This window comes from Nyctibius grandis, chromosome 4, assembly GCF_013368605.1.
Source record: "Nyctibius grandis isolate bNycGra1 chromosome 4, bNycGra1.pri, whole genome shotgun sequence".
Classification (NCBI taxonomy): Eukaryota; Metazoa; Chordata; class Aves; order Nyctibiiformes; family Nyctibiidae; genus Nyctibius; species Nyctibius grandis.
Window position 1 is genome coordinate 11,734,486 of NC_090661.1, and position 25,258 is coordinate 11,759,743.

The following is a 25,258-nucleotide window of genomic DNA, read 5'->3' on the forward strand; positions in this document are numbered from 1 at the left end:
TGAAACCTTACTTGCATGCTACAAGTACATTTTTATACAGATTCTTCTACCAGTCTGTCCACTCCTGGTTTTCAAGATTGCTCCTGTAGATATAAATTAATGTTAAAAATGTTAGTATTTCTTTCTTCCAGAAAAATAATCAGGCCAGATAATGCTTTCCAGTGGTAAAATTTGGGCATGTAAGAATTCTGCAGTTTTTCTACAGGTGACAATTATTCAGGGAAATTGAGTTTATTTTGCAAACGTAGTTGAAGCACTCGCGAATTACCTGATCTAGGGCTGCGCAAGTAGGCACCGATCAACATATTGCTTAACACGTGCCATGGCTCAGGACTTTCTCCTTTCCCTCTTATGCAATCTGAAACAGTATGTCTGCATGTTATAGAAGTATATGGTAACACCATACAAAAGATCATTTGAAACTAGAGCTATCGTTGCATAATGCAATGTAACTACAGCAAGGGAATCCTCTGGTCCATACTCTTCTGAGGTGGAGTTGTAATAGACTACATACCCGTCAGGTGTTTGTCCAGACCTTTAGAAATACCAATTTTTGTTCTGATTTGAGTTTACTACTATCCAAACTTTCCAAACATTTTCTTGACAGAATTCAAGCAGAATTTTCCTGTTTGGGGGGAGATTTATTTTTAAAATGATACAGAAGTCCATAACTTCAGAAAATATTTTACTCTGGCCCAAGAAATATAGGGAAGAAAGCTCAAAAGAAGCATTTATCACTACATGCCTTGCATACCTTGCACTTTTAGAGACTGAGCATAGTTTATTTTGTGTTGCATTAGAATAAAGCTAAGCTTCTTCCATGTTTCTGCATAATCCTTTACTCTGAGAGAAATAAAACTGTAACAAAAAATGCTGATTAGACATTAAAACAATTCCAAACATATTTGGCCAAACTATTCCTAAACTCACCCATGTGTTTTTATACTATGAATACCAGAGGCCTTCAATCATTTGAAGCAGTCAATAAGTGTTCTCTGTGCAGATGAAATAAATATTTAACATTTGCTATGAAGGAACCTTTATATACAATATTTTATATAAATGAATGCATGAGGTGAAGAAGTTCTAAGAGACCATTGCTTGATTATAATCAAATACTGAAAAGAAAGTAATTTCATAGCTAAGTGCAAAACAGGTAAATGCTGAACTAGCATTTTTGAGGATCAGATAATATACAGATCTTTGAGGATCAGATAATATACAGATCTTCTGTTTTTCCAGTGATATTCTTTAATCAGTCGGCTTAATCTATTGAATAAATGCACACATAACTTTTCATTCTTACTATAAATTTCTCAGAATGTTCCCAGCCAAAGGAAAGACGTGAATATTATCATTCTATGCTGTGTTACATACAGATGCTTGAACTTCCTTCTAGAAGGACTACTCTTACTAGTAGGCTTCCTCCTAGAATAACAATAAGTAATATGAATATTACTACTTTAGGCACAAAATGGTTTTCCAACCCAGGGGACATACTGGTCTCCCTTCTTCTAGTCACTACTCTAAGTATCAATATTATTCTACCCATCAAGAAAAATCTGCTGCTCATTGATGCCAGATGCATTGATTTCTATATTTGGGATTAATGGTGTAATTAATATTACAGTAATATTTCAATTTTCTGAAAGTCTTATGTCTGCACAGTGCATGATAGGTATGTCAGCCGTGACTCCTATCACTGGCATCCACTAGAATTTGTATATACAGCTCCTGTCATTTCTTTCAGAGGTTTCTCATCCCTGTTCACTTGCATAAAACTGAATAGCGTTCTGATGTTTTGGAACAATTACAGGGAATAAGAACCTGTGAATTCATACACATGGGATGACTGCCTTTGTGAGACCTTGCAATATGATGTTATCTGTCTCATTTCTTTTATAGTGTTCTATGAAACTGCGTTTTGGTAACTTTTTCTAGTTTTTGTATAGTCAGTAATTATTCGTGTGGAAAACTCATAAAACTCAAACGTAAATTTTTGTCAGTGTCAGAATCATTGTTAGCTAATTTCTAACAAAGTTAGCAGCCAAAACAGGATAGTTCAGCATACAGTGAGATGGGTTTTGAGTTCTGCCCATCTGTGATTATCTGTGATCATCATCATGAGGTTTCAGCTGTTAACAGGAAAACGGGTAAAGATAATAATCTGAAGCATAGCATACTAAGTCACTTGCAAGTCCAAAAGGGTAACTTCTATCTTGCTCTTGTACTCGCAGTTTATCACAATGTAACACAGATAGCAGTATTTGCAGTTGCCAGAAACTTTGGTATGTTTTTGCCAATACTCAGGTAATACTGTGCTGTTGCTTTTTTTTTAAAAAAAAAAAAACAAACCAGGGTTTAGCCATAACAAGTACAGTTGGATTAAGGAAATACTGCTTTCATCAAAAGAAACCATAAAATATTTAAGGGGAGGATTTTTGTTGTTCTTTTCAATTAAATATTACAATAGCTTTGTTTTTAGAGACAAAACGAATTAAAATGTGAATTTTTTGCTTATATTTCTAGCTCCCCTCCACTTACTGAAAAAGAAGTTGAGGTAAGTTTGTTCTTAAACTCATTATTTTAGACATATGCCTCAATTTTAAGTGGTTGCTGTAAGTCTAAGGGTGGCTATTACAACTAGGTAATGGGATTTTTCTTTTTCCAAAAAATATTTCTCAGAGAAAAACCATATTGGGCTCAATCAAAATAACAATTTTATGAAATATGGGCAATTGTCCCAGGCAATATAAACTGTAGTAAGACATAGAGCAGAAATAAGTAAAACACTTATTTGTGCATTCTTCGTAATAAAATATGCATTCATTTTGGAAATTATTATAATATACTTAAAGTAGTGAAAAAAAAGAGATTAAATGAGACCAGAAATTAAACAAGGTAAATTGCATTTTTGTGTTGGCCAATAGGAGCTTTGGGGCAGTTTTCTATGATATCTTGCAGGTTAGATAATTTTTACTTTTTCAGTTCAAGCCAATAATGTTTTTTAGAGGTTGCTCTTTAGCTTGCTGGCTTTGTTTCTTCTTTTTTTCTTCCACATACCAGTTAAGAAAAAGATCTTTGTTTACATATCTCCAGTCTAATGGAACTGTTGGTGCCTTGTGCTTCGCAAAGTATTAATCCTAAAAAATAATGCATCTGCTAAAGAAAGAAACAATCTTTAAAAGCAGGGTGCAAGAGAATAAAAATGTTAGCACTTAATCTTTTGCTGGCTTCAGTGGTAGGTGTTTATCCCTTAGGTAAAACAATGCTAATGGTGAGCTCATCCCTGGACTTCCGCTGCACAGACTATCTGTTTAAAAACCTTGGGGACCCTTGGAGGAAGTCCAGCTAGAAAACAGATCCGTTGTGAATCTGATACTTCTGGTAGGCTACTTCCTTCATTGTGTCTCTGCTCTACTGATCTCCCAGAAACACGTTCAGGAAAAGAGGCAGCAACACATTTATTCATATTTTAGAGGAAGTAAAGAAAAGTGATTTTTGAAACAATCTAATTTTAAAAATATTTTCAATTTTCTGTTTCAATGCTTATTTAAGCACCAAAGTTTGTTAAACATACCTTGTTCATAAGTTTTTACTGAAAATTACATTACTGTGACACTTATTTAAAAATGCCTTTTTTAATCCAAACAGAATGTATTTGTACAACTTTCCTTGGCCTTCAGAAATGATAGTTATACCCTGGAATCTAGAATTAACCAAGCCGAGAGAGAGAGAAATCTTACTGAAGAGAATGCTGAGAAGGAACTGGAAAACTTTAAAGCTGCCATTACGGTAAGAAAAAAAAACAATAATTCTTTTTCTGAACTGTAGTGTACACCAAAGTGCACACACATTTGAAATATGTGTGGCTATGCTTGCTGATACCTAGTGTAAATTCAGCCCCAAAACTTCATTTTCTGCTACACCGGCTCCTTACTGTAAGCTGCCTACCACTCTAAATGAGAGAGAGCATTTTCTGCCAGAGTGGGCCACCGTTGCTGGAAATGCATAGAGGATATTGCCCTACTTCTAACAGATTTCAGGAATAAATACTATGAATTTGCTGTTCAGTTCTTGGAATAAGCCTTTGAGAAATGTAAGAGCATTCAGAACAGCAATTTGAGCACTGATCCATACTCTCCCGGGCAAGATCTTCTTTAGCGGTATATTTGAGGTGACCAGTTAGGTGAGATACTAAAATGATCTGAGTCATGAGATTTGTGACTTGAAAGATGTCAACTCTAGATAATAGAAGGTGGTATAGGAAAGGAAACAGCAAGGATTACTTAAAGAACACATGCACAGGATCAGGTTATGGGCCTGAATATATTTTTTGTTCCAGCTGTCCCTGATGTTCTTTTGTCAGCAGTAGTTTTCAGTCCTTCTTGCCAGCTTTCTCTGGATTTTCTAACTGAAGTGGCAAATATATCTCTGTGTTAACTTATGTGCTGCCTACTTTTTTGCCAAAAAGGAAGGAATGCTTAGATACCATGCTGCTAAATGAAATACCCATAGATCAAATTTGCTTGTTACAAGGAGGTGCTGCCATAGTTTTGGGAAATTAGAAGAACAGATGATTCTCCTATTTACTCTAACAAGAACATAATTGGGTAAGAAAGGATACAATCAAAAAAAGATTGTGGTATTTACATCTTTTCATTTGGAATTTCAAATCTGCCTTTCCAGACTAATTGTTACTGGGAAAAAAAAAAAAGTTTTGAATGTTTTGCTGCTCTTCCCTCTGTTCTCTGTTTAAAGAGCAAGCAGAAACAACCTATTAAATCTCTGGGGTTTATTTATGATAATATTTTGTATACATACACATTTTTACAACTAGTATATAAGGGCTCTTAAAACTGCAAACAATTAGTCTGTTAGATTTTACATGTATTTCTGTTAAGAATCCATAATGAGGCACCAAGGACCATGTTGCCAGCATGGCACAGATGTGATTAGCTTTTTCCTCCTTTGTGCAGTTCACACGCTAACGTCTGGCTTTTATGAGCTTTTTTACGTAATTTATAACAAAGTGGAAACTGCCATTTTCATGTGAAAGCTTTTGTTCTATACAATGGAATAAACTGACAAGCAATTAAATGAAATGATGGCTTCTGTATAATGTGTCATATTAGACCTTAGACTTGTTCCAATCTCAGTGGGAGGTTATCCCTATTTCTGTGGGACAGGCATGTGTTATATGGCTCAGTGACAGTTTTACCATCTTTATGGTTTTTTTATCAATCTTGTGATAATTGATGTTTTATTCAAAAACCTAACTTAAAGAGAAAACTGGTTTACATGAACTTCAGATTTGTTTGAGAAAATAAGCAAGTTACAGTTCATAGAATCATAGAATGGTTCGTAGAAGGGACCTTAAAGATCATCTAGTTCCAACCCCCCTGCCACGGGCAGGGACACCTTTCCACTAGTTGCCAAGAAAAACTTGAAAATCTGAAATTTTGTGCATGTTTTTCTCCAACAGATTCACTTATGCCTTCTTGGGTCTTGCAGTCAAATTTTGGCTGCAATTTGTTATCACACTAGCTTCAGTGATAAATAAGGTTAAGAATTTTTTGGTTTTGCAGCTGTTGTCGTTGCACCAAATTCATCAGCATCGTCTTGGCTATGTTTCTACACCAACGGTTTGCACTACAAATGCAATTTCTCAAATGACTCTACCCAAAAAGTTACTGTACGTCACTGTCTTTTGAAGGGAGGGAGAAGAAGAGGAGAGGTTATTCTTTTCACACAGATGACCTCAATGCATTGGCTTACTCTTGCAGTAATACAAGTGAGGGGTTGCAGAGAACTAGGGCACAACGCAACTGGTCAGAGGGAGAACTGAGTGAGCAGCAACACAGTGATTAATTACTTAAGACAACCTCAATGCCAAAACTGGTGCATCCTGAAAATGCACTTTTAAGAATATAGGAATCATCCAGCATCACCGTGTCTGCCTGTAAGTCTGAACTAAATTGTATTTAGTTATTGAAGCATTTCTTCTCAGAAAGGGTCATTAGATATTGGAACGGGCTGCCCAGGGAGGTGGTGGACTCACCATCTCTGGATGTGTTTAAGAAAAGACTGGACAAGGCACTTAGTGCCATGGTCTAGTTGACATGGTGGTGTCAGGGCAATGGTTGGACTCGATGATCCCAGAGGTCTCTTCCAACCTGATTGATTCTGTGATTCTGTATTGGGCTTCATCATATCAAACTTTTCTGTGAACAAAAAACTCATTCAGTGAAGAGGTGTTCGCTAAGGCTTTGGCCAATAAAACATATAATTTCACACTTACTTTCAGTAACTAATCCCAAGGAAGTGATATGCTTCGGTGCTTTTCAGTATTAATCTGAGATATCAAAGTGATTATATTAATCCACTGCATAAATGTGTGTACTGATTGACAAAAAATGGTTAAGAAATTGCAATTGCTGTTTGATTTACAGGCCATATTGGTTTTAATTACTCTTGAGACTATAATGTCTTATTTTCACAGAATCACAGAATCACAGAATGTTAGGGATTGGAAGGGACCTCGAAAGATCATCTAGTCCAATCCCGCTGCCGGAGCAGGATTACCTAGACCATATCACACAGGAACGCGTCCAGGCGGGTTTTGAATGTCTCCAGAGAAGGAGACTCCACAGCCTCTCTGGGCAGCCTGTTCCAGGGTTCAGTCACCCTCACCGTAAACAAGTTTTTCCTCATATTTATGCGGAACCTCCTGTGTTCCAGCTTGCACCCATTACCCCTTGTCCTGTCAAGGGATGTCACTGAGAAGAGCCTGGCTCCATCCTCATGACACTTGCCCTTTATATATTTATAAACATTAATGAGGTCACCCCTCAGTCTCCTCTTCTCTAAGCTAAAGAGACCCAGCTCCCTCAGCCTCTTCTCATAAGGGAGATGTTCCACCCCCTTAATCATCTTCGTGGCTCTGCGCTGGACTCTCTCTAGCAGTTCCCTGTCTTTCTTGAACTGAGGGGCCCAGAACTGGACACAATATTCCAGATGCGGCCTCAGCAGGGCAGAGTAGAGGGGGAGGAGAACCTCTCTTGACCTGCTAACCACACCCCTTCTAATACAGCCCAGGATGCCATTGGCCTTCTTGGCCACAAGGGCACACTGCTGGCTCATGGTCATCCTGCTGTCCACTAGGACCCCCAGGTCCCTTTCCCCTACGCTGCTCTCCAACAGCTCTGTCCCCAACTTGTACTCATACATGGGGTTGTTCTTGCCCAGATGCAGGACTCTACACTTGCCCTTGTTATATTTCATTAAGTTTCTCCCCACCCAACTCTCCAGCCTGTCTAGGTCCCTCTGAATGGCTGCGCAGCCTTCCGGTGCGTCAGCCACTCCTCCCAGTTTTGTGTCATCAGCGAACTTGCTGACAGTGCACTCTATTCCCTCATCCAAGTCATTAATGAATATATTGAATAGAACTGGTCCCAGTACCGACCCTTGAGGGACTCCGCTAGACACAGGCCTCCAACTGGACTCTGTCCCATTGACCACCACTCTCTGGCTTCTTTCCTTCAGCCAGTTCACAATCCACCTCACTACCCCATCATCCAGACCACACTTCCTCAGTTTAGCTGCGAGGATGCTGTGGGAGACCGTGTCAAACGCTTTACTGAAATCGAGATAGACCACATCCACAGCTGTACCATCCTCTATCCACCGGGTAACATCCTCATAAAAGGCTATCAAGTTGGTTGAGCAAGACTTCCCCTTGGTGAAGCCATGCTGAGTGCCCCTAATGATCCCCCTATCCTTGATGTGCCTAGAGACAGCACCAAGAACAAGTTGTTCCATCACCTTTCCGGGGATGGAGGTGAGGCTGACCGGTCTATAGTTCCCCGGGTCCTCCTTCTTGCCCTTTTTGAAGACTGGAGTGACATTCGCTTTCCTCCAGTCCTCAGGCACCTCTCCCGTTACCCACGACTTAGCAAAGATGATGGAGAGTGGCCTAGCAATGACTTCTGCCAGCTCCCTCAGCACCCGCAGGTGCATCCCATCAGGGCCCATGGATTTATGGATGTCCAGATTGCTTAATTGGTCCCTGACCCAGCCCTCATCAACCAAGACAGATTCCTCCTCTATCCTGACTTCTTCTGGGGCCTCAGGGGTCCGGGGCTCCTCAGGACAGCCTCCAGCAGTATAGACAGAGGCAAAGAAGGCATTCAGTAACTCTGCCTTCTTTTTATCCTCTGTCTCCAGGGCCCCCACCTCATTCATCAGTGGGCCTACATTGCCTCTAGTGTTGGTTTTACCTACAATGTATTTGAAGAAGCCCTTTCTGTTGTCCTTGACCTCTCTTGCAAGGTTTAATTCCAAGGAGGCCTTAGCTTTCCTAGTTGCCTCCCTACATCCTCTGACAACAGACTTATATTCCTCCCAAGTGGCCAGCCCCTCCTTCCACGATCTGTACACCCTCTTCTTCCACTTGAGTTTGCCCAGCAGTTCCCTGTTTAACCATGCAGGTCTCCTGGTACCCTTCCTTGACTTCCTACCTGTTGGGATGCTCTGATCTTGAGCTCGGAAGAAGCAGTCCTTGAATGCTAACCAACTATCTTGGGCCCCCTTACCTTCTAGTACCCTGTCCCATGGGATTTCCCCTAGCAATTGCTTGAAAAGGCCAAAGTTGGCCCTCCTGAAGTCCAGGGTTGTGATTCTGCTAGCTATTCTGTTCCTGCCACATGAGATCCTGAACTCTACCATCTCATGGTCGCTACAACCAAGGCTGCCCTCAACCTTCACCTCTTCAACCAGACCCTCCTTGTTAGTAAGGATGAGATCCAGCAGCGCTCCTCTCCTAGTTGGCTCATCCACCATTTGCATCAGAAAGTTATCACCAATGCACTGGAGGAACCTCCTGGACTGAGGATGGCTGGCTGAGTAGGCCTCCCAGCAAATATCAGGGTAGTTGAAATCCCCCACAACAACCAGACCCTGTAATTGTGAGACTGCTCTCAGCTGCCTGTAGAAGGCCTCATCACCCTCCTCATCCTGATCCAGTGGCCTGTAATAGACACCCACAACAGTATCACCCCTGCCAGCCTGCCCCTTAATTCGCACCCACAAACTCTCAACTCGCTCCTGATCCGCCCCTGGACAGAACTCAATACATTCTAGCTGCCCACTCACATAAAGAGCAACTCCACCACCTCTCCTTAGCGGCCTGTCTTTCCTGAACAAGACATAGCCATCCATGACCACATTCCAGTCATGCGAGGTGTCCCACCAAGTCTCTGTGATTGCCACTAAATCATAGCCCCCCGACCGAACACGGATTTCCAACTCCTCCTGTTTATTCCTCATGCTGCGTGCATTGGTGTACAGGCATTTCAGGGAGTGAGCTGAGCACACCGATTTCACCCCAGGGAGATGGGGGGGTCTCCTGGTCTACCTCAACACTAGAGCATTGCCCCAGTGGTGCAAGCCCAGCTACTACCCCATCCCCCTTCGAATCTAGTTTAAAGCTCTCCGAATGAGCCCTGCTAATTCCTGTCCCAGAACCCTTTTGCCCCTACGACATAAACCTTTCCCATGTATTACCGTCACGCCTGGTGTCTTATAAAACCAGCCATTATCAAAGAACCCAAAGCCCTGCCTGTAGCACCAGTCTCGTAGCCAGGCATTAATAGAGAGAATCCTACTATTCCATCCCACGTCATCACCTGAAAATGGAAGGAGGGAGGAGAAAACAACTTGTGCCCCAGACTCTTTCACTAACCGTCCTAGGGCCTTGTAGTCTTTCTTCATCCCCCTCAGACTACGGGATGCAGCTTCTTCCCCACCTGTCTGGAAGATCAGCAGGGGGTAGTAGTCTGTGGCCTTCACCAGGTTGGGAAGTTGCCTGGTGATATCCCTGATTCGGGCTCCAGGCAGGCTGCAGACCTCCCTGTGATGGGGGTCAGCTCTGCATATTGGGCCCTCAGATCCCTTTAGGAAGGAGTCTCCAACCACTAAAACTCTTCTCTTCTTCCTTGTGGAGGAGGTAGCTATACGCCTGTCAGGTTTTTCTGACTGTGGTGGGACCTCTGATATAGGTTGCCTCTCCACCACATCCCCATTGGACCGGCTGTATTCCACTAGGGCTTCATATCTATTGCTCAGAGGCACCTCTGAGCAATAGATTTCTTTTCCAAATAAATGAAGTACTGTGAAACTGAAAGAACATAAATGGCCTTCTTAACACCTTGTGCCCAGCAAATTAAAATGTTCTTTGTGTTTCGGCAATCATTTGTAAGTACTAGTTCAAATAAGCTTGACATTTGTAAAGTCCATAGGTAGCTAGGCATGATTCATCATTAATTTCAAAAGGAAAAATATTGCAAATGTGCTTAGCACTTTTTAACTTCTCAGAAGGTGTGCCTGCAGTATTCAGTGAAGGACCATTCTGAAACAGAGCAGCAGCACTCACTAGGTTAGCTCTGGTGGTAGTGATGGCACTCTTCTGGGACTAATTTGTCAATGCGTAGTTGTGCCTAGACATGTCTACCCCACTTCAGTGGCTCAGGCTGCTTCATCTGAACTAAAAGTGGCAAGACATGACAATAAAGATGATATATTTTTCACTTCAGTCTTCAGCTCACTTATGGCATCACTATGAACACAGAGAAGCTTACCAGAAGCTATTGGAGGATATTGCTGTTCTGCGGCGTTTAGCTGCTAGACTGTCTAGTCGTGCTGAGATGGTTGGAGCTGTTCGCCAGGTAAGAACATCCTGGTGTCTAACATGTATCCTGGCTGTACATGTTCACTCTTTCTCTTTTTCAGCCATAGCTGGAGGTTATATTAGCCCTTTGAATTTTGTTTGCCATTTTGACATATTAAAGACATCTATTGTAGTGTCAGATGAGACACTATTTCAGTCTGGAAACAGAATTCAAACAGAAGATCATTACCTATGAAGCTATTCAACGTCTGTCCAATAGAAGCATATATATTTTTCAGAACTATAGCTGCATTACAGGAAATGTGTTTAAAATCAGTGCAGCATGAATAAGAAAACTTTTCTAGGTCAAAAAGCTCATCTAGTTCAGTAACCTGCCTTTGGCAATAGCTTAGTCGGAGAACTATATAGAGTATAAGAACAGAGCAAGAATAAACGGGAATACAGCAATACCCTCCTGGATTCAATGCTGTTGCCTCTGCCCACTCAAGTAATTAGACCAATGCCAGTCACTGAGACCTTTGAGGGTTTGAAAAAACACGTACATATGCCACATAACTAATAACATAGGCACAGAGGAAGACTGTATAAATATATGACAAAATAAATTATTCTAAACTGTGGGTATATATGAACGCATGTACATTTGTGTTCTAATTAGCTTCAGTATTTTCAGTTGTGGAGGTACCAATATTTCTTTAAGAACAACTATTCCAGATTGATCCCTGGCAGGAAGCATATGATTTATTTGAGAAGTGTAAAGGTCACCTGAGTATTCCCCTCTTTTCTTCCTTAGGAGAAGCGTATGTCAAAGGCAACAGAAGTAATGATGCAGTATGTGGAAAATCTGAAAAGAACATATGAAAAGGATCATGCTGAACTAATGGAGTTCAAGAAACTTGCCAATCAGAATTCCACCAGAAGCTACGGTGCCTCTGGTAAAAAAAAAAAAAAAAAAAAAAAAAAGTAGGGTTTGTCTTGTCTCTATAGGGAGAGGTGTCTGGTGCTGTTAATGATAAAAAGTGAAGTATTCTGATGAGATCCAATGACATTTTCATTGGCCTCTTGCACATACTCATAGCTTGCATAGTTTTAACGCAACTACCTCTTAGATGACACATGATGGCAAATTTCATTGTTAAAAAATGATTTTTTTTTTCTTTTTGCAACCTTTTCTTTCCTAGTTTGCTGGAAACTGAAATATGAGTATTTTCTTTTGCAAAAACTTGTATACAGGGGCAAATAGTGGGCTTTTGCCTGATCTCAGTAAAAATAGTAATGGTTCCATTTTTTACAATTATTTCAAATTTCTTCTGCAGATGTAATTGAGACCAGAACTGTATGACAGATAAGGTCTGTAGTGACTGCGTATTTATATAAATATACTGTATCTGAGTTTGAAATACAAGCAAGGACTCTATTAATATTATTTATAGATACTAATATAGTCTAAGACTGTTCTTTATCTACTGTTTTTATGCAGAAGATGGAGTACCTCGTTCATCTAGATCCATGTCTCTTACTGTTGGAAAGGTATTTCTACAATATAAAGAAAATGAAGTGAACATTTTACAAAGTGAAATTTCTTTGTCTACATACATTCGATGTTATAGGCTGTGCTTAAAACATAGAGCTGATAAATTCTCAATATTGTTCATGTAATTTAGTGCAAATGCTTTGTAATTTTGGATGCATGCTTAAGAGCGACTCTGTGCAATAATGATAATGCTTGCTGTGAAGCTATAAATAATAAAGGGACCTATTTATTTAAGAATGATGATATTCCAGGCCACATACCTGTGCTCCAGAGAATGGCTTATGCCCTGTGCTTTATTCTAGCTCCTCAGTAAGGAAGCTGAACATTGGATCAAAACTTACCATATGATTAGGGATTCAATGGTCATACCATTTTCATTAAGAATTGTATCATGTTCAGAATACCTTAGATGTAAACAGTTAATTTTAAGTGAGGCTTGTTTTTCAGTTAGCACCAGAATATCTTGTTTGGTTTGACAGAGCATTCAGAGTGACAGATTATCTCAGATTGTTTTGGCTTGACCAATTAATAACTTTAACATGGCCAGTGTTCCATTTCTGCAAAACTTCCAAGTGTTGGAGATCAAGTTTATTACAAAACTTCCTAAAACAACCAATGATTTGAGAGAGCCAAGTCCTAATATGACCATTATGAAATTTGTTGGTCAGAGGCATTGTCTACTGTTAATTTTCATATTTTCATTTGGTTGGGTTGTAGTTCTTTAGGTTTATTTTATTCCTGTCACCTCTGAGTGCTGAATAGAAAGAACTAGAGCACAGAGCATGCTGAGGGCAAGACTGTATTTCAGAATGTGAACCAGATAAGTTGAAACAGAGGTCCCAAAAAAAGATGAAATTTAATAAGGACAAATACAAGTCCAAATAATAGAGGGAGGGGGAAAACCCAAAACATTAGAATGGATTGCCTAACATGGCTGCAGATTCTCCAGTATAGTTTTTCAGAAGGACATTAGATAAATCTCTATCATGAATGAATAGATATAGCTGGTTTTGTCTAGAACCAGGATCATGGAGCAGGTGACTCCTCCTATATATTTAGCAAATCTGTGTTTAACCCCTCTCCTGTAAAGTTATCTAGAGCAAAATCTTAGAAGTGTTTGGATATGCACTAAGATGAAGCTGTTAGATACTATATGTGCTTGGATTTTTTACTTAGTGGGAAGCTTAGATTTCACTAGGTGTGTATCATAGGATGAAGTATTTGGCTACTTACCTAATGACAGCAAAAACTTATATGATCTATACTTGACCTAGAATATATTGTGTAAAACTAGCATGTGTTTATCATATAAAGAATTTCCGTGGTCTCTGGGAAACGTAAGCAATGTTGCATGATGTTAGATAGATATCTTAACAACTCAAGGGTGGAGGAGAAGGCTCTGTTCTTTTGCGGAGGGAACGGATGTTACTGTTTCTGTAAGCTATGATTTGTAGGTGTAGAAATAATTAATATGTCATAATGGGTACATAGCAAGAGAAGAGTTTCGTGTGTAACTTCATTATATTCCAGTCATTGTGACACCGGCCCTTTTCCCAGTATCATTATACGTCTGGTTTAACCAAAGATAATAGCCCCTAATAAGAACTGACAATGTCAGCTCAGAGCATATCTGTTGCATGACTTACACTATTGGGCTTTCAGTGTGGAGGGAAAAAGAGTAGCATCCCTATTCAACACCTCATTTCACACTAAGCGCTTACCATACCAGACAGTACTAGAGGAAGTTTTGGGGAAAACCACAGCCCTAACAGCCATTTATCTTTTTAATCTTCATAATTTTGCTCCCAACTCTCCTTTCCCTCAAGGGAGATTAACCTACATCTTTGCCACACCTGTTAACTTGTAGAATTGTTCTACAGCCTGTCGTCTTATATGACTGAAAAAAAATGTTTTTTGTCACAGAATATGCCTCGGAGGAGAGTCAGTGTTGCTGTTGTTCCTAAATTCAACTCCTTAAACATTCCTGGTCAGTCATCAACAGCTTCACCTATACCTTCAATGCCATCCCTGGTAAGTAAAACCCACAGTTTAATTCTGCATAGGGCCAAGCCATAGTTACTAAAAAATGTAAGCACTTTCATTGGTTTAATTTATTTTGACTCCATCCTAGTGAAGAGGATGGACAAAGGTAATTTCTGTTGTGTAAGGGACATAGGCCTTCAGAATCTACCTCCATAAATGATCACTTTGGGCACTGAGCTGAACAGGGCTAGCTGGTGATTCAGAGGCATTAGGCATTAGTGGAGGCAATTTGCCTTTTAATCTGTAGTAACATACTGGAAAGAAGTAGTAAAAATAGTTGTGCACTGTAGGAGAGAAGTTTTAATTAGAATCCATGGAAGATGATTGGACTGCTTCTCTTCATTGCCAAAACATCCACTAAGCAGAAAAGCATGTAATTAATGTACTGAAACATATATGGTACAAATTTAGAAGTTCTGTGATGATCTGGGGTTAGTGGAGTTGTCAGCCTTTGCCTTGACTTCTTGTTTATAAAATTTTAATAAATTAAATGAGAATCTAATCTGAACCTAATAAATCCATATAAATGCTTTGGAGGAAAACTGCAAAGTGTACCAACTGTTCAGAGATGAGCAAAGATGGCACATAACCTGAAAATTATGCAGTTTTCTGATAAAAATGTCAGGCTATTTAAATGAGGGGTGTTGCTGAGAAGATAAATCCGTTTTAGTTTTAAGAAAATCAATCTGTTTGTGCAAGTTAGTTATCATGCACTCAGAGTCAATTGTTTCAGGAACCAAGTGTGTTTATTTACCATGATTTATTATGGTCTATTTTTGTTTAAAATTTTCCATTGAGAACTTTGCTAACTAATGGTCTTAGGATAATATGCAGAGAAGCAATAGAGTAATTTTACTGTTCAGTGATCAATATATGAAGAAGAAAGACTTTTCTTGGGAAAAAAAAGCAAGGTACAAGGGAATGCCACAGAAAATTCTTCTTAGTGTGCAAGTCCACTGTTTACTGTAGTTAGTGGGAGCAATTTGGAAGCTCCCTATTAAAGATACCTTGCTCATGGATGTGGGAAGAAAACCTAAGCAGCACACAGACTTTGTCATTTTACTGAAGACTCATTTGAAATTAATTCATGGATGTAACATTTATTGCTGTTTTTCACTTACAGTCTGAATCACCCAGTAATGGAAGGAGCAATCTAACATCATCTCCTGTTCTGCCAGCACTTTTAGAAAAGTGAGTTTTCTCTAGGTCATCTCATTACCTATTAAATTCTAGCATGAAGTGAAAATTATATAATTTCTATCTTTCCTGACAGAAGTTATACCAAGGCATAAGGTATTGAAATCAGTGACACAATACTGGTTTAGGTTGTAACTGTATTTTACTATGTCACCATCATGTTGTTCTTCTCCTGTTCAAAGAGTTTACAAGCAGTATCTGAGAACTGAATCGAGCCCGCTGTGATCATTAGAACTCATAAGTAAAACTGCAGCAGAAGATTATACATTTCCACATTTGAGTAGGCCTGCCTTCTGAACTTGACAAAACTAGAGTATTACATACAATGCATGTGGCTTTTTTTTAAAAAAATCTATTTCCTGGAACAAATTAACGCTGTATCTAAAGTTGGCCATGAGTAACCCTGGGTATGAATATTCCTTAACTTGACTATCCCAGTAATAGAAGTTTGTGTTCTACCCTTGCCTTTTCAACATGTGGCCAGCTGGTAAGAATCACATTTTGAAATACTGTGATATCCAGTGTCATGTAGGTTTTAAAATTTATATGAATAAACATAAATATATGAAATTCAGAAGTATAAGTTACTATAATAGAATCATAGAATCGTTTTGGTTGGAAAGGACCTTTAAGATCATAGAGTCCAACCGTTAACCTAACACTACTAAGTCCACCACTAAACCATATCCCTAAGCACCACTAGATCATCAAAATTTTACAGAAGTCAAAACAGTGATTGAGTAGTAATTATTTTTTTAGTATAAAATGAATTGAACATCCAGCTAAATTAAAGCATTAGGTTTGAGATTTTAGTTTTAACAACCTGATATTTTAGTTGTAACAGTGAGAGAAGTTTTCATTTTAATATGAAAAAATAGAGATACGAAAGAGGAGATTTTTTTCAGCCTGGTAACAAGCAAATACCTCAGTATCTATCTTTTTCTAGTACCTTTAAATTGCAAAAATATTTTTCATTAAAACATTTGCACTTCTGACTCTGTATGACTTACCATTAGTGTAAATGTCCTGTCTGGGTTAAGGTGTGCTGTTGTTATCCATTTTCCATAACAGTTCCATGAGTCATTCCATGGGTTTAAATAGCACTACTTTCGGAGCAAAATAATAGTTATATGGACAAGGAAAGCAAAGAATTGCTCTGCTGGAAAGCATATGCATCTACACTTTCCTGGAAAGAACTTCTAAGTTCTTCCAGTTGAAATTCATGTAGACATGTAATTTAATTTTATACAAGTTCTTGAAATGTAACACTTCTGCAGTAATAGAATAGACACATGGGCAATATGAAAACACGTGAGACTGCGATGAGAACAGAAGGCATACTCAAACTGTTCTACAAGGTCTTTGTAAACAGTTACCATTATGGGTACAGGTACTGTTGCATTTGCAAACCTGTATGTGTATATACTTTATTCATATATATATAATCAGCCTAGAAAGCAAAAATTGTCAGGCACCTTTCCAAATACTTATCTCTTTCAGGAAATTTTGCACATTCTAAAGAAGTTGCTTGCTGATGTTTCAGAAATAAAACTTACTAAAACATTGCATTGATTTTTTTTGTTGTTGTTACTACTACTACTACTATGTTGGTCGTCTAGACTGTTTACGATATCACAATAAAATATCTGCAATACTAATTTAAATTAAAGTTTGTTAGGATGCTTTAAACATGCAAATTAAAAGCTTTAAAATATGTAGATCTCACATCAGTACAGAATATTGACTTTCACGTATTTTAGATTAGTGCTGAGGCAGGACAAAATTTATCTTTGTTTTCTCTCTGCTTTACAAAGAATGAAAATATGCAACAATCAGGAAAACAAAAACAATGAACTATGGCACTAGTTGTTACAATTCAACAGAACTCTGCAAGATTTAGACCATCTTCTGAAACTACAGAAAATCTGAAAAAAAAATTAAAAAAAGAAAAACCTTATCAATATTTCTTGCTGGATCTTAAGAAAACAAATGATGTTAACAAGTAACAGAAGTAGAACTTGAAATTCAAGTTTGAGCATAAGTATGTATGCATGGGCCAGCTGCTATAGTAGTGTAAAATTACATAGTTCAGCAGAGTTTTGTATATTTAAGCTCTTCAAGCTTATACTCTTGATGTATTTGAAGTCCAAGTGAAAATAATGTCTACTGTTAATATGACTTCTTGAGAGAAAATCCATTGCCCACAGATGGTGTCAATCAGGATGAATTATTCTGCCATTGATTTTAGCACCAGAAAAATAAGGCCTACAAAAACGATTAGGTTCTAGATGAAATGGGATCCACTGTTGAGCTTATTAAACCTTGACTTTGACAGATTTGCTAAGTCATGTCTGAATCGCTTAAACTCTTTGTCCCAGACTTAAATAAGGACAGGTGAGCTCTGCAGAAAGAGAGCAATACATAATGGTTTATCTTTAGGCTAAATGCTCAAAGCTTTTACTTAAGAAAAGTTTTAGTGACAAAAGGTATATATGTGTATTTTTTTTTAACATGTGCATCAGTTCAGGGTATAAAATCAGCAGAGAGTAGTACCTAAAAGGCAAATAAGAAAAATGTTTTGTTAAATTAATATTTGGTATTATTTCTATTATTTTCCTCTGATGTATCAGGCTACAATTTCTAAGATGACTTTTAGAAAGTTGAGGGAAATATTTTAAAAGGCAAATAAATGCCATTGATAAGCCAGGAAACAAATGCTTTTTTTTAAAAAGAAGAAGAAACAAAATGCAAGTTTTAATACCTTTGAAACATATTAATTACTGTTCTTAAATTACAACATTTTGAAACTAAAATTCTGCTTAGTGTTTAATTTTTTCTTTTGAAAGACGTTTTATTACTCTAATGTACATTAAAGAAGAAAAATCAGGAGTCACAAAATTGCATTTGATTGTTCTTGTTCAGTAGTATACTCCAAATATAATACATCTCAGTAGTGCTATTTTCTGTTTGTGTGTTTCTTTTGTCTTGGCAGTGGTAAGACTAATGGAGAGCCTGACTGTGAAACCTCTACTTCTGTGCTGACACAGAGTGGGTTGGAAGAAATCAGTCCTGAAACTAAAGCCAAGATAGAAGAGGAAGCATATAACAAAGGGTGGGAATATTTTATGTGAACTAAATCTGTAAACATGTCCTACCAGATGAGGACATATGTTTTTAGAATGTAATTTTAAATGCAAAATGAGTGACATAATCAATATGAGCTTCTAGAAGATGGTCATAATTGAAGCAATGTGGGAAACAATGTGAGTGAGCTTCACTCGTCTTATTTGCGTCGTAGCTGTTCACTTTCATCTTTTATTAATGTTAGCCACACTGTGGGAGAGCAGTTGTATCACAGATTCTGAGTTGAGTGGGTGTTCTGATGTCAATAGTGTTCAGCTTTATGATAGGATAATCCAAAACAACTTTCTAAGATGTTTATTCTGAAAAGTGTACATAGAAATAAGTAAAGAGTAGGTATCAACTTTTGCAGTAAACTCATGTCATTTGTGTCAAAGTGCTTTACACAGCATATTTTGGGGCGATTAACAGCTTTGGGATCTGTTTCTGAATGTCAAGCAAAGAACTTTTTACTATGTGAAGGGTGAGACAAAAATTTTGATCCTCTCCTGCATAATCCAATGAGCCATCTGTCTTTAGCATTGATTTGCACTTTTTCTCCAGGGAAAAAAATATCTAGAGGGTATTCAAAAATTATTTAAAAATAATAGAGAAATACTTACCAACTCCTTTGCAATAAACAAAAGTTGTGCTTTGCTGAGGACTATAACCTCTTTTTCAAGATGATAAATTTGGTAAGAGAGCTAATATAATCCTCCATTAAGGAAGGGTGTCTGTCTGTATGCCATAGTCATGGTCTTTAGCTAGTTTTTACTCTTGTCCAAGTGCTGCAACAGTGCTACTTGTGTTTTCTTGCATGTAACAAAACATAAAGCTAATTTTTCATTACATAGGAACAGGCTTATACAGCATGCTAGACTAAGAAAAATGTTTTCTGTGTTAAAGCTATCAGGAAGGCTTGAAGAAAACCAAAGAACTTCAGGAACTGAAGGAAGAAGATGAAGAGACACCAAAAGAAAGTCATGATAAACATGAAGACAGTGAAAATGAAGATGAGATTAAAAACCTGAAAAGCAGGTGAGACAGTGGTGTAATATATCCATACAAGAGAAGCCACTTTTTTCTATTTGTGGTGTTTTAAAATCAAGTGTTTTGTACTATTATCTTGACATATTTTCTTCCAGTCTAGGGAAGCATATTTGAAATAACAGTATTTTCACAGAAAGGCATATGCCAAGATGTAAACTTATGCCAAATGTAAAACTTTCTATTTTGATATTTCAACTGAAATTCTATGTTGACATCAAGATGCTTCATCTTGATGTGGTTTGATTTTGATTTGAGGCAAAAAGTATTCCACAAAAGTTCCTTAGATGCCAGAATATATCTCTTAATAGGCATGCATTGTCTCATGAATGTTGTAATTGAGGAATCTGATGCCTGTATTTGTGTCATATGTCATTCCCAAAGGGTCTTCACAGGTGAGTCTTTCAGTACATCTACAAGGTGAATGCAGATTAAGACAAGCTCCTCAGCTATGTTGGACTAGCTCTGACTTGGACAGGCAGGTGCCTGCTCCCTCTGGAAACTGTGTAGATGCAGCAGAACAGCACTATGCTCGAGTTCTTGCCTTTCAGCTCAGTGACATGTTTATTGCATTCAAATGTACCCAGTGCTCTTCAGCTATACTGGGGACTTTCGAATCCTCTGCTCATTGTCTTACCTGAAGTATTTGATGCCTAACTGGAAAACTTTTCTGAAATTTTCAACTTTTCTTAGAGTTAATTACTGAGTTTTCTTGGTAGTTCTACCACACAATTCAATATACCCGCAGTTTCCTGCATTTTAAAAGGAAAGACTTCTGCATTAGAGAGGAATTGAATGCTGTCCAAAGCAAGTATGTTCAGTTCCAAGCTAAGGTAGGGATCCTTACCTGATCCAGAAGAATTCATTTCAATTTCATAACCATTATGGTCATAAACATCTGTTAATTTGAGATTTCAGCCATGTTTGGAAGGGCAGCGTCTCACTAGGCATGAAACTCTTCGGAAGAAATGTTTACAACATGTTCTAATGTTTAGTTTAGTTGAGCAAGCTAGGAACAGTGCGGAACTTTACAACGTATCAAGCTCTGAGATTTGCCAGTTGACAGGTGGGAGAAACAGAAGTCAAGTTTATGGTCTTCAGCCATCTTGCAAGTATCACTCATATGTGAGTGTACAGTTCTTCATAAAAGAACTTAGTCTGATTCTTCTTTGACGAGGTGTTTATATTTGGAAGAAAGATGATGCACCATACATCTATAAAATTTCTCAAATTGAAAAGCTTAAGAGAATAAATTTGTGTATGATTAATATATAACAGTTTTCTTTTAATTTTACAGCAGACTTGAAGTCATCATTAATTATTTACATATACTGTACCCCAAACTGTGTAAACACTGGAATGTGGTATGGCTTGTAGTGGCTGCGATAATCATTTTTGCTGTGGTGTTGGGAATCTACCATTCATACAACTCCTGTGATGAAAAATCAGAGGGACCTGAAGGGAAGGCCAGCTGTTCTGCTGCCCATCAATATTCCTGGTGGAACTCAGGATTTCAACACGAGCAACGCACTGAATAGTAAAGGAACAACCATGTATTTATGGTACCAGAGCAAGTATGCATACTAGAACACAGTTGTTAAAGGTAGTGCTGAGTCATCCTTATGGTTGTTAAATGTGATCTGTTAGACAAGTGTGTTACTCCACACCATCAGGTTTGGGGGTACATTGTGAATGTACCTTGCCAAAATGACAGTCTGATAAGTAATCCTGTCTGTCCTCTTATTGCGAATGACTGATACAAATGAAATAATATTGAATCATTGTAAGGTTGTGGCAGTAACCAGCAACCAGCAAGACATTTAAAAGAATGCTTTGCACAGGACATTGACATCTCTGCTATGATGTTGAAGAAAATCATAAACCCTGCATTTGCAGTTAGTGCTTTACTTTCTGTTTCCTGAATTTATTGGTGATTGTTGAAGTACTAATGGCATTTAAGTCCTTTGGGTTTTGAGTCTAATCCATTTCCTTGTTCATGATTATTGGGGAGAAATAGAAGCTCTTCTGTGGAAGGTCAGAATTACATTATCAGCCCAAATGCCTTGCTGATAAAGTAATTTTATAAAAGGAATTATCTGTATGATTGTTTAAATGGAATAATAAGTATATGCATAAATGTGTTTTATGATATACTTTAAGAATGGCACCACCACTTTTTTTAATGGGATACACAACAAAACATAAAATGAGGTCTAGGTGGCACAGCTGGTATTGTCAAATAAATCTGGGAACTTCTGATATATCAAAGGGTCATGCTTTGCGATAAATTTGTGTATGCCACTCAGAGTCAGTACTAGTTATAGCAAAAAGTAGTTGCTGTCTGGAAGATTAGATGTGTTGCTCAAGCCCGAAATACAGCAGTCTTGGATGTGGGAAGCAATCTTCAATTCTGTATTGGGGAAAAAAAAAAAAGAGAGAGAAAAGAAGAAGAAGAAGAAAAAAAAAAAGTCTTCAAACCTCTGTATACAGGTGATCACCCTAAGCAGATTCTGCCCTACTGCTAATACTGGAAATAGATATCCTTTGAGATCTGCACTAGGAGCACAGTTCTGCATACAGCCAAAACCCTACCAGTGCCTAGATGAATCAGGGCATGAAAGCAGTGAGGACTTTAAAGAGGTCACTGCATTTTTTTAGTAGTTCATTTTCAGAATCTGATGCCAAGTATATAGCTGTTCTGATGTGCTTTCAAAGCTAAACTATCAGGTTGTGTTAGATTAATCTTTTGCCCAGATTTTTGAACAGTTCTACCTATTTGGGAGTTGTGAATTCTTACACAAGAATGTGAAAGCCTGAATTTTTTAGATGAGCAATTTCAAAATGGTGAAGCCATTATCTGTAGAAAAAACCACACCACCTGAGGGCTGAGACCAAAATGCATGTCACTTAAAGTATACCATGTGTACTTGCTGAACATCACTTCTGATTGAAGATGAACTATGTTTGTCTTTCCATAGCTATGTGCTTGAATCTAACCACAGTATCAAAACCAGTGTGACACTTGATTGCACTCGTGTCTTGCGTTCTTCTGGCATTTTCCAACTGATTAACAGGTCTGTTTATCAACTGAAGGATAAGTATGTTATGAAGTACTGTAATTTCAGTTCAGATGCAGTTAGTATTGTCTTGTTTTCTTTTGATGTAAACACTGAACCTCAAGCTAACTATCAAAGAAAACAAGTTTCTAACTTAGTCAGAAATTTAATTCACGTATCTGGCACTAGTAACAAATATTCTGGTGGTGAATTTTGTCCGTTGCATCTCTAGCCACATGTTTCTTAAGAAACATGTGGAGAAAGAAAATAAAAATAAATTTAAAAAAAAAAAAGCAGACCACTACCACTTTTTTGGGGGAGAGGAAGTCTATAAGCAGTTGGGAGGTTTATTTTTTTTTCTAAAGTATATGTTGTTGAGGAACAGTGTGCTTAAGGAAGTTCAAAAAGGATAATGGGAAAGTGTCATTTGGCCTAAAATTGTAATTGGTATAGAATAAGACAGAAGGTTTCTTGCAAATTACTTGGTAACTGTTTGTTTCAGTTAGAATATCTATGAAGAACTACTGTGACATTTCACGTACTTTCAGTGTTTGAAGAAACTTGTCAGTTGCTCTTTGAATACTTCTTTATTAAAATCAGCTTCTTTAGCATAATCTTTACAGATAGCATTGATAACTTTAATATGGCAATAAAAACTGAAGGCAAATAGTCCTGAAGATTCAGAATCCTCTATGCCAAAAATTACAGCACATATTTGATTATGTGATGGTGGAAATGTTGGGCTGCACTGAGGAAAAATAATTAACAATGCCTATAATTGAATTAATTTGCTCTTATTTACATCTGCACTGATGTGGGTCCAAAACCCTATTTTAACTATATGTAGAAAGTTATTGATATCAATAGGACTCTCGAACTGCTTAACATTAAGCAAGTGCTATGTCTTTTTTGGTCAGTGGGTGAATGAGGTCTCCATCCTCTCTTGAAATTCAGCACACTGGCTTTTTGTGGACTTGGTGCACAAGGGCAGATCTCCTTAAGTAGTTGTACTGATTTGAACTGAACTACTTGCATGTCTAAGGCAAGTATAATTTAGCCACAAAGTTATTATTGTGGGGGAATGGACTGAAAGAGGCAAGAGCTTTTAATGGCAATGAAAAGATGAAGATAAAGCTTATTTTAAAAAAAAGTTATTCTTTTTATAACTACTTTGAGCAAACTGTCCTCTAAAAATAATGAACCACAATGACTAACAGCACATTAAATATTTTTGCTTATATTTTTCAGTTAGTTAATGAAGACACCTTTTTTTTTTTTTGATAGGAAACTAGATCGAGCTCAAAAACTATTCTAAATGTAATTTTATCTGTTGGATATTAGTTTGCTTCATCTGGAAAAAAAACCCCAACCTCTTCTGTGTTCAAAGATCACATCAGATAATAAGAAATAGATCTATTATTTATGCTATTAACACTGAAATAGTTTTCTTGAGGTGCAATATTTATTTTTCTGCTTTAACAAAACACATTTATTGTTCTTCCTGCACAACACAGATGTTTCTAGTAAAAGGAATTTTAAAAGGGCACTATTTTTGTGTATCATATTTAAATTTGTAATATTGTAAGATTTTGCACAAGTGTGCTGGTATTGTACTGTATAGTATCACATACTTGAGTTTTGAAATAAAAATATGATTTCAAAGTCCTCAATGTTGCTACTGGAAAGGTTTTTTTGTTTAACTGCGCGCTCTCTGCATATTAATGGCTATGTTCTTATGAAATACATACTGCCTGGTCTATACTGCATAATGTAGTGCCATGTTACACATACCAAAGATCTTGTTCTTAGTCTTTCAGTTCTTCAGGAAAATTATGTAGAAGAAGCAAGCAAACTCCTGGTTCAATAGAGAAAGTGTTTGTAAGCAGGGTCATCCCTGTCATACCCTAGAAACAAGATGAGAGAGGAAACTGAAATATCCTGGAGAGAGTTTAACTCCTGCTTCAGAGGGAGGCTGCCTGTCACTGAGGAACACAGAAAGCCACAAGGGAAATCTGTAACCAAAGGAGACTGAGTGAAAGGTTAGGATTGCTTTATTTACTTTGTGCTCTTGTAGGCTTGAGAGCTCTGGGAAGCCTGGGCTTTGTGGAGAGCTGAACTGCCAGACCAGTGGGAAGGACGCAATGATCAATTTCTACAAAGAACAGAAATGTCACTTCTGAGTCTGTGTCATGGAGAAAAACTTTGGGACAGCGACAACCTTGAAAGGAATGACTGTTACCAGGAAAAGACCCTGATATTTGTATTTTCCACATAAACTTTTTTTTTTAAACTTGTTTCCTCTCCTGCTGTTCAGGCTTCAAGGCTCCTTTAGAAATGATTGTAGAGAACGATTAAGTATGTTCTCCCATACCAAAAGTTTTCTGTTTAGCAATCCTCATCAGCATTTTAAAATGTGCTGGCACGAGATGCTGGGAATTTTCCTTATAGGTTACTATAAGTATTTAGTTCAAATGCTAACTAAACATTCAGTATAAGGCTGCTTTTTTTTTCACCGCACAAGTTAAGATGAAGACCCACAAACAGGTTAAAGACCTCTTATACTGTCACAGTCCA

General features: G+C 37.8%; 1 protein-coding gene across 6 annotated transcripts in view; it reads left to right on the forward strand.

Moving 5' to 3' along the window:
- IRAG1 (inositol 1,4,5-triphosphate receptor associated 1) overlaps window positions 1–24,349 on the forward strand; it is an 81,929-nt gene extending 57,580 nt beyond the window's left edge. For 5 of the 6 annotated variants that reach the window (XM_068398609.1, XM_068398608.1, XM_068398611.1 and 2 more), the window contains 10 exons: window positions 2,530–2,560; window positions 3,655–3,795; window positions 10,593–10,724; window positions 11,481–11,622; window positions 12,168–12,217; window positions 14,145–14,252; window positions 15,388–15,455; window positions 18,454–18,573; window positions 19,488–19,619; window positions 20,926–24,349. In XM_068398609.1, the coding sequence (XP_068254710.1) occupies window positions 2,530–2,560; window positions 3,655–3,795; window positions 10,593–10,724; window positions 11,481–11,622; window positions 12,168–12,217; window positions 14,145–14,252; window positions 15,388–15,455; window positions 18,454–18,573; window positions 19,488–19,619; window positions 20,926–21,166 (1,165 nt within the window). In that variant the 3' untranslated portion in view covers window positions 21,167–24,349. The remainder of the gene's footprint in view (window positions 1–2,529; window positions 2,561–3,654; window positions 3,796–10,592; window positions 10,725–11,480; window positions 11,623–12,167; window positions 12,218–14,144; window positions 14,253–15,387; window positions 15,456–18,453; window positions 18,574–19,487; window positions 19,620–20,925) is intronic. The other variant, XM_068398612.1, reaches the window with a different exon arrangement.
- Window positions 24,350–25,258: the final 909 nt, after the last annotated feature.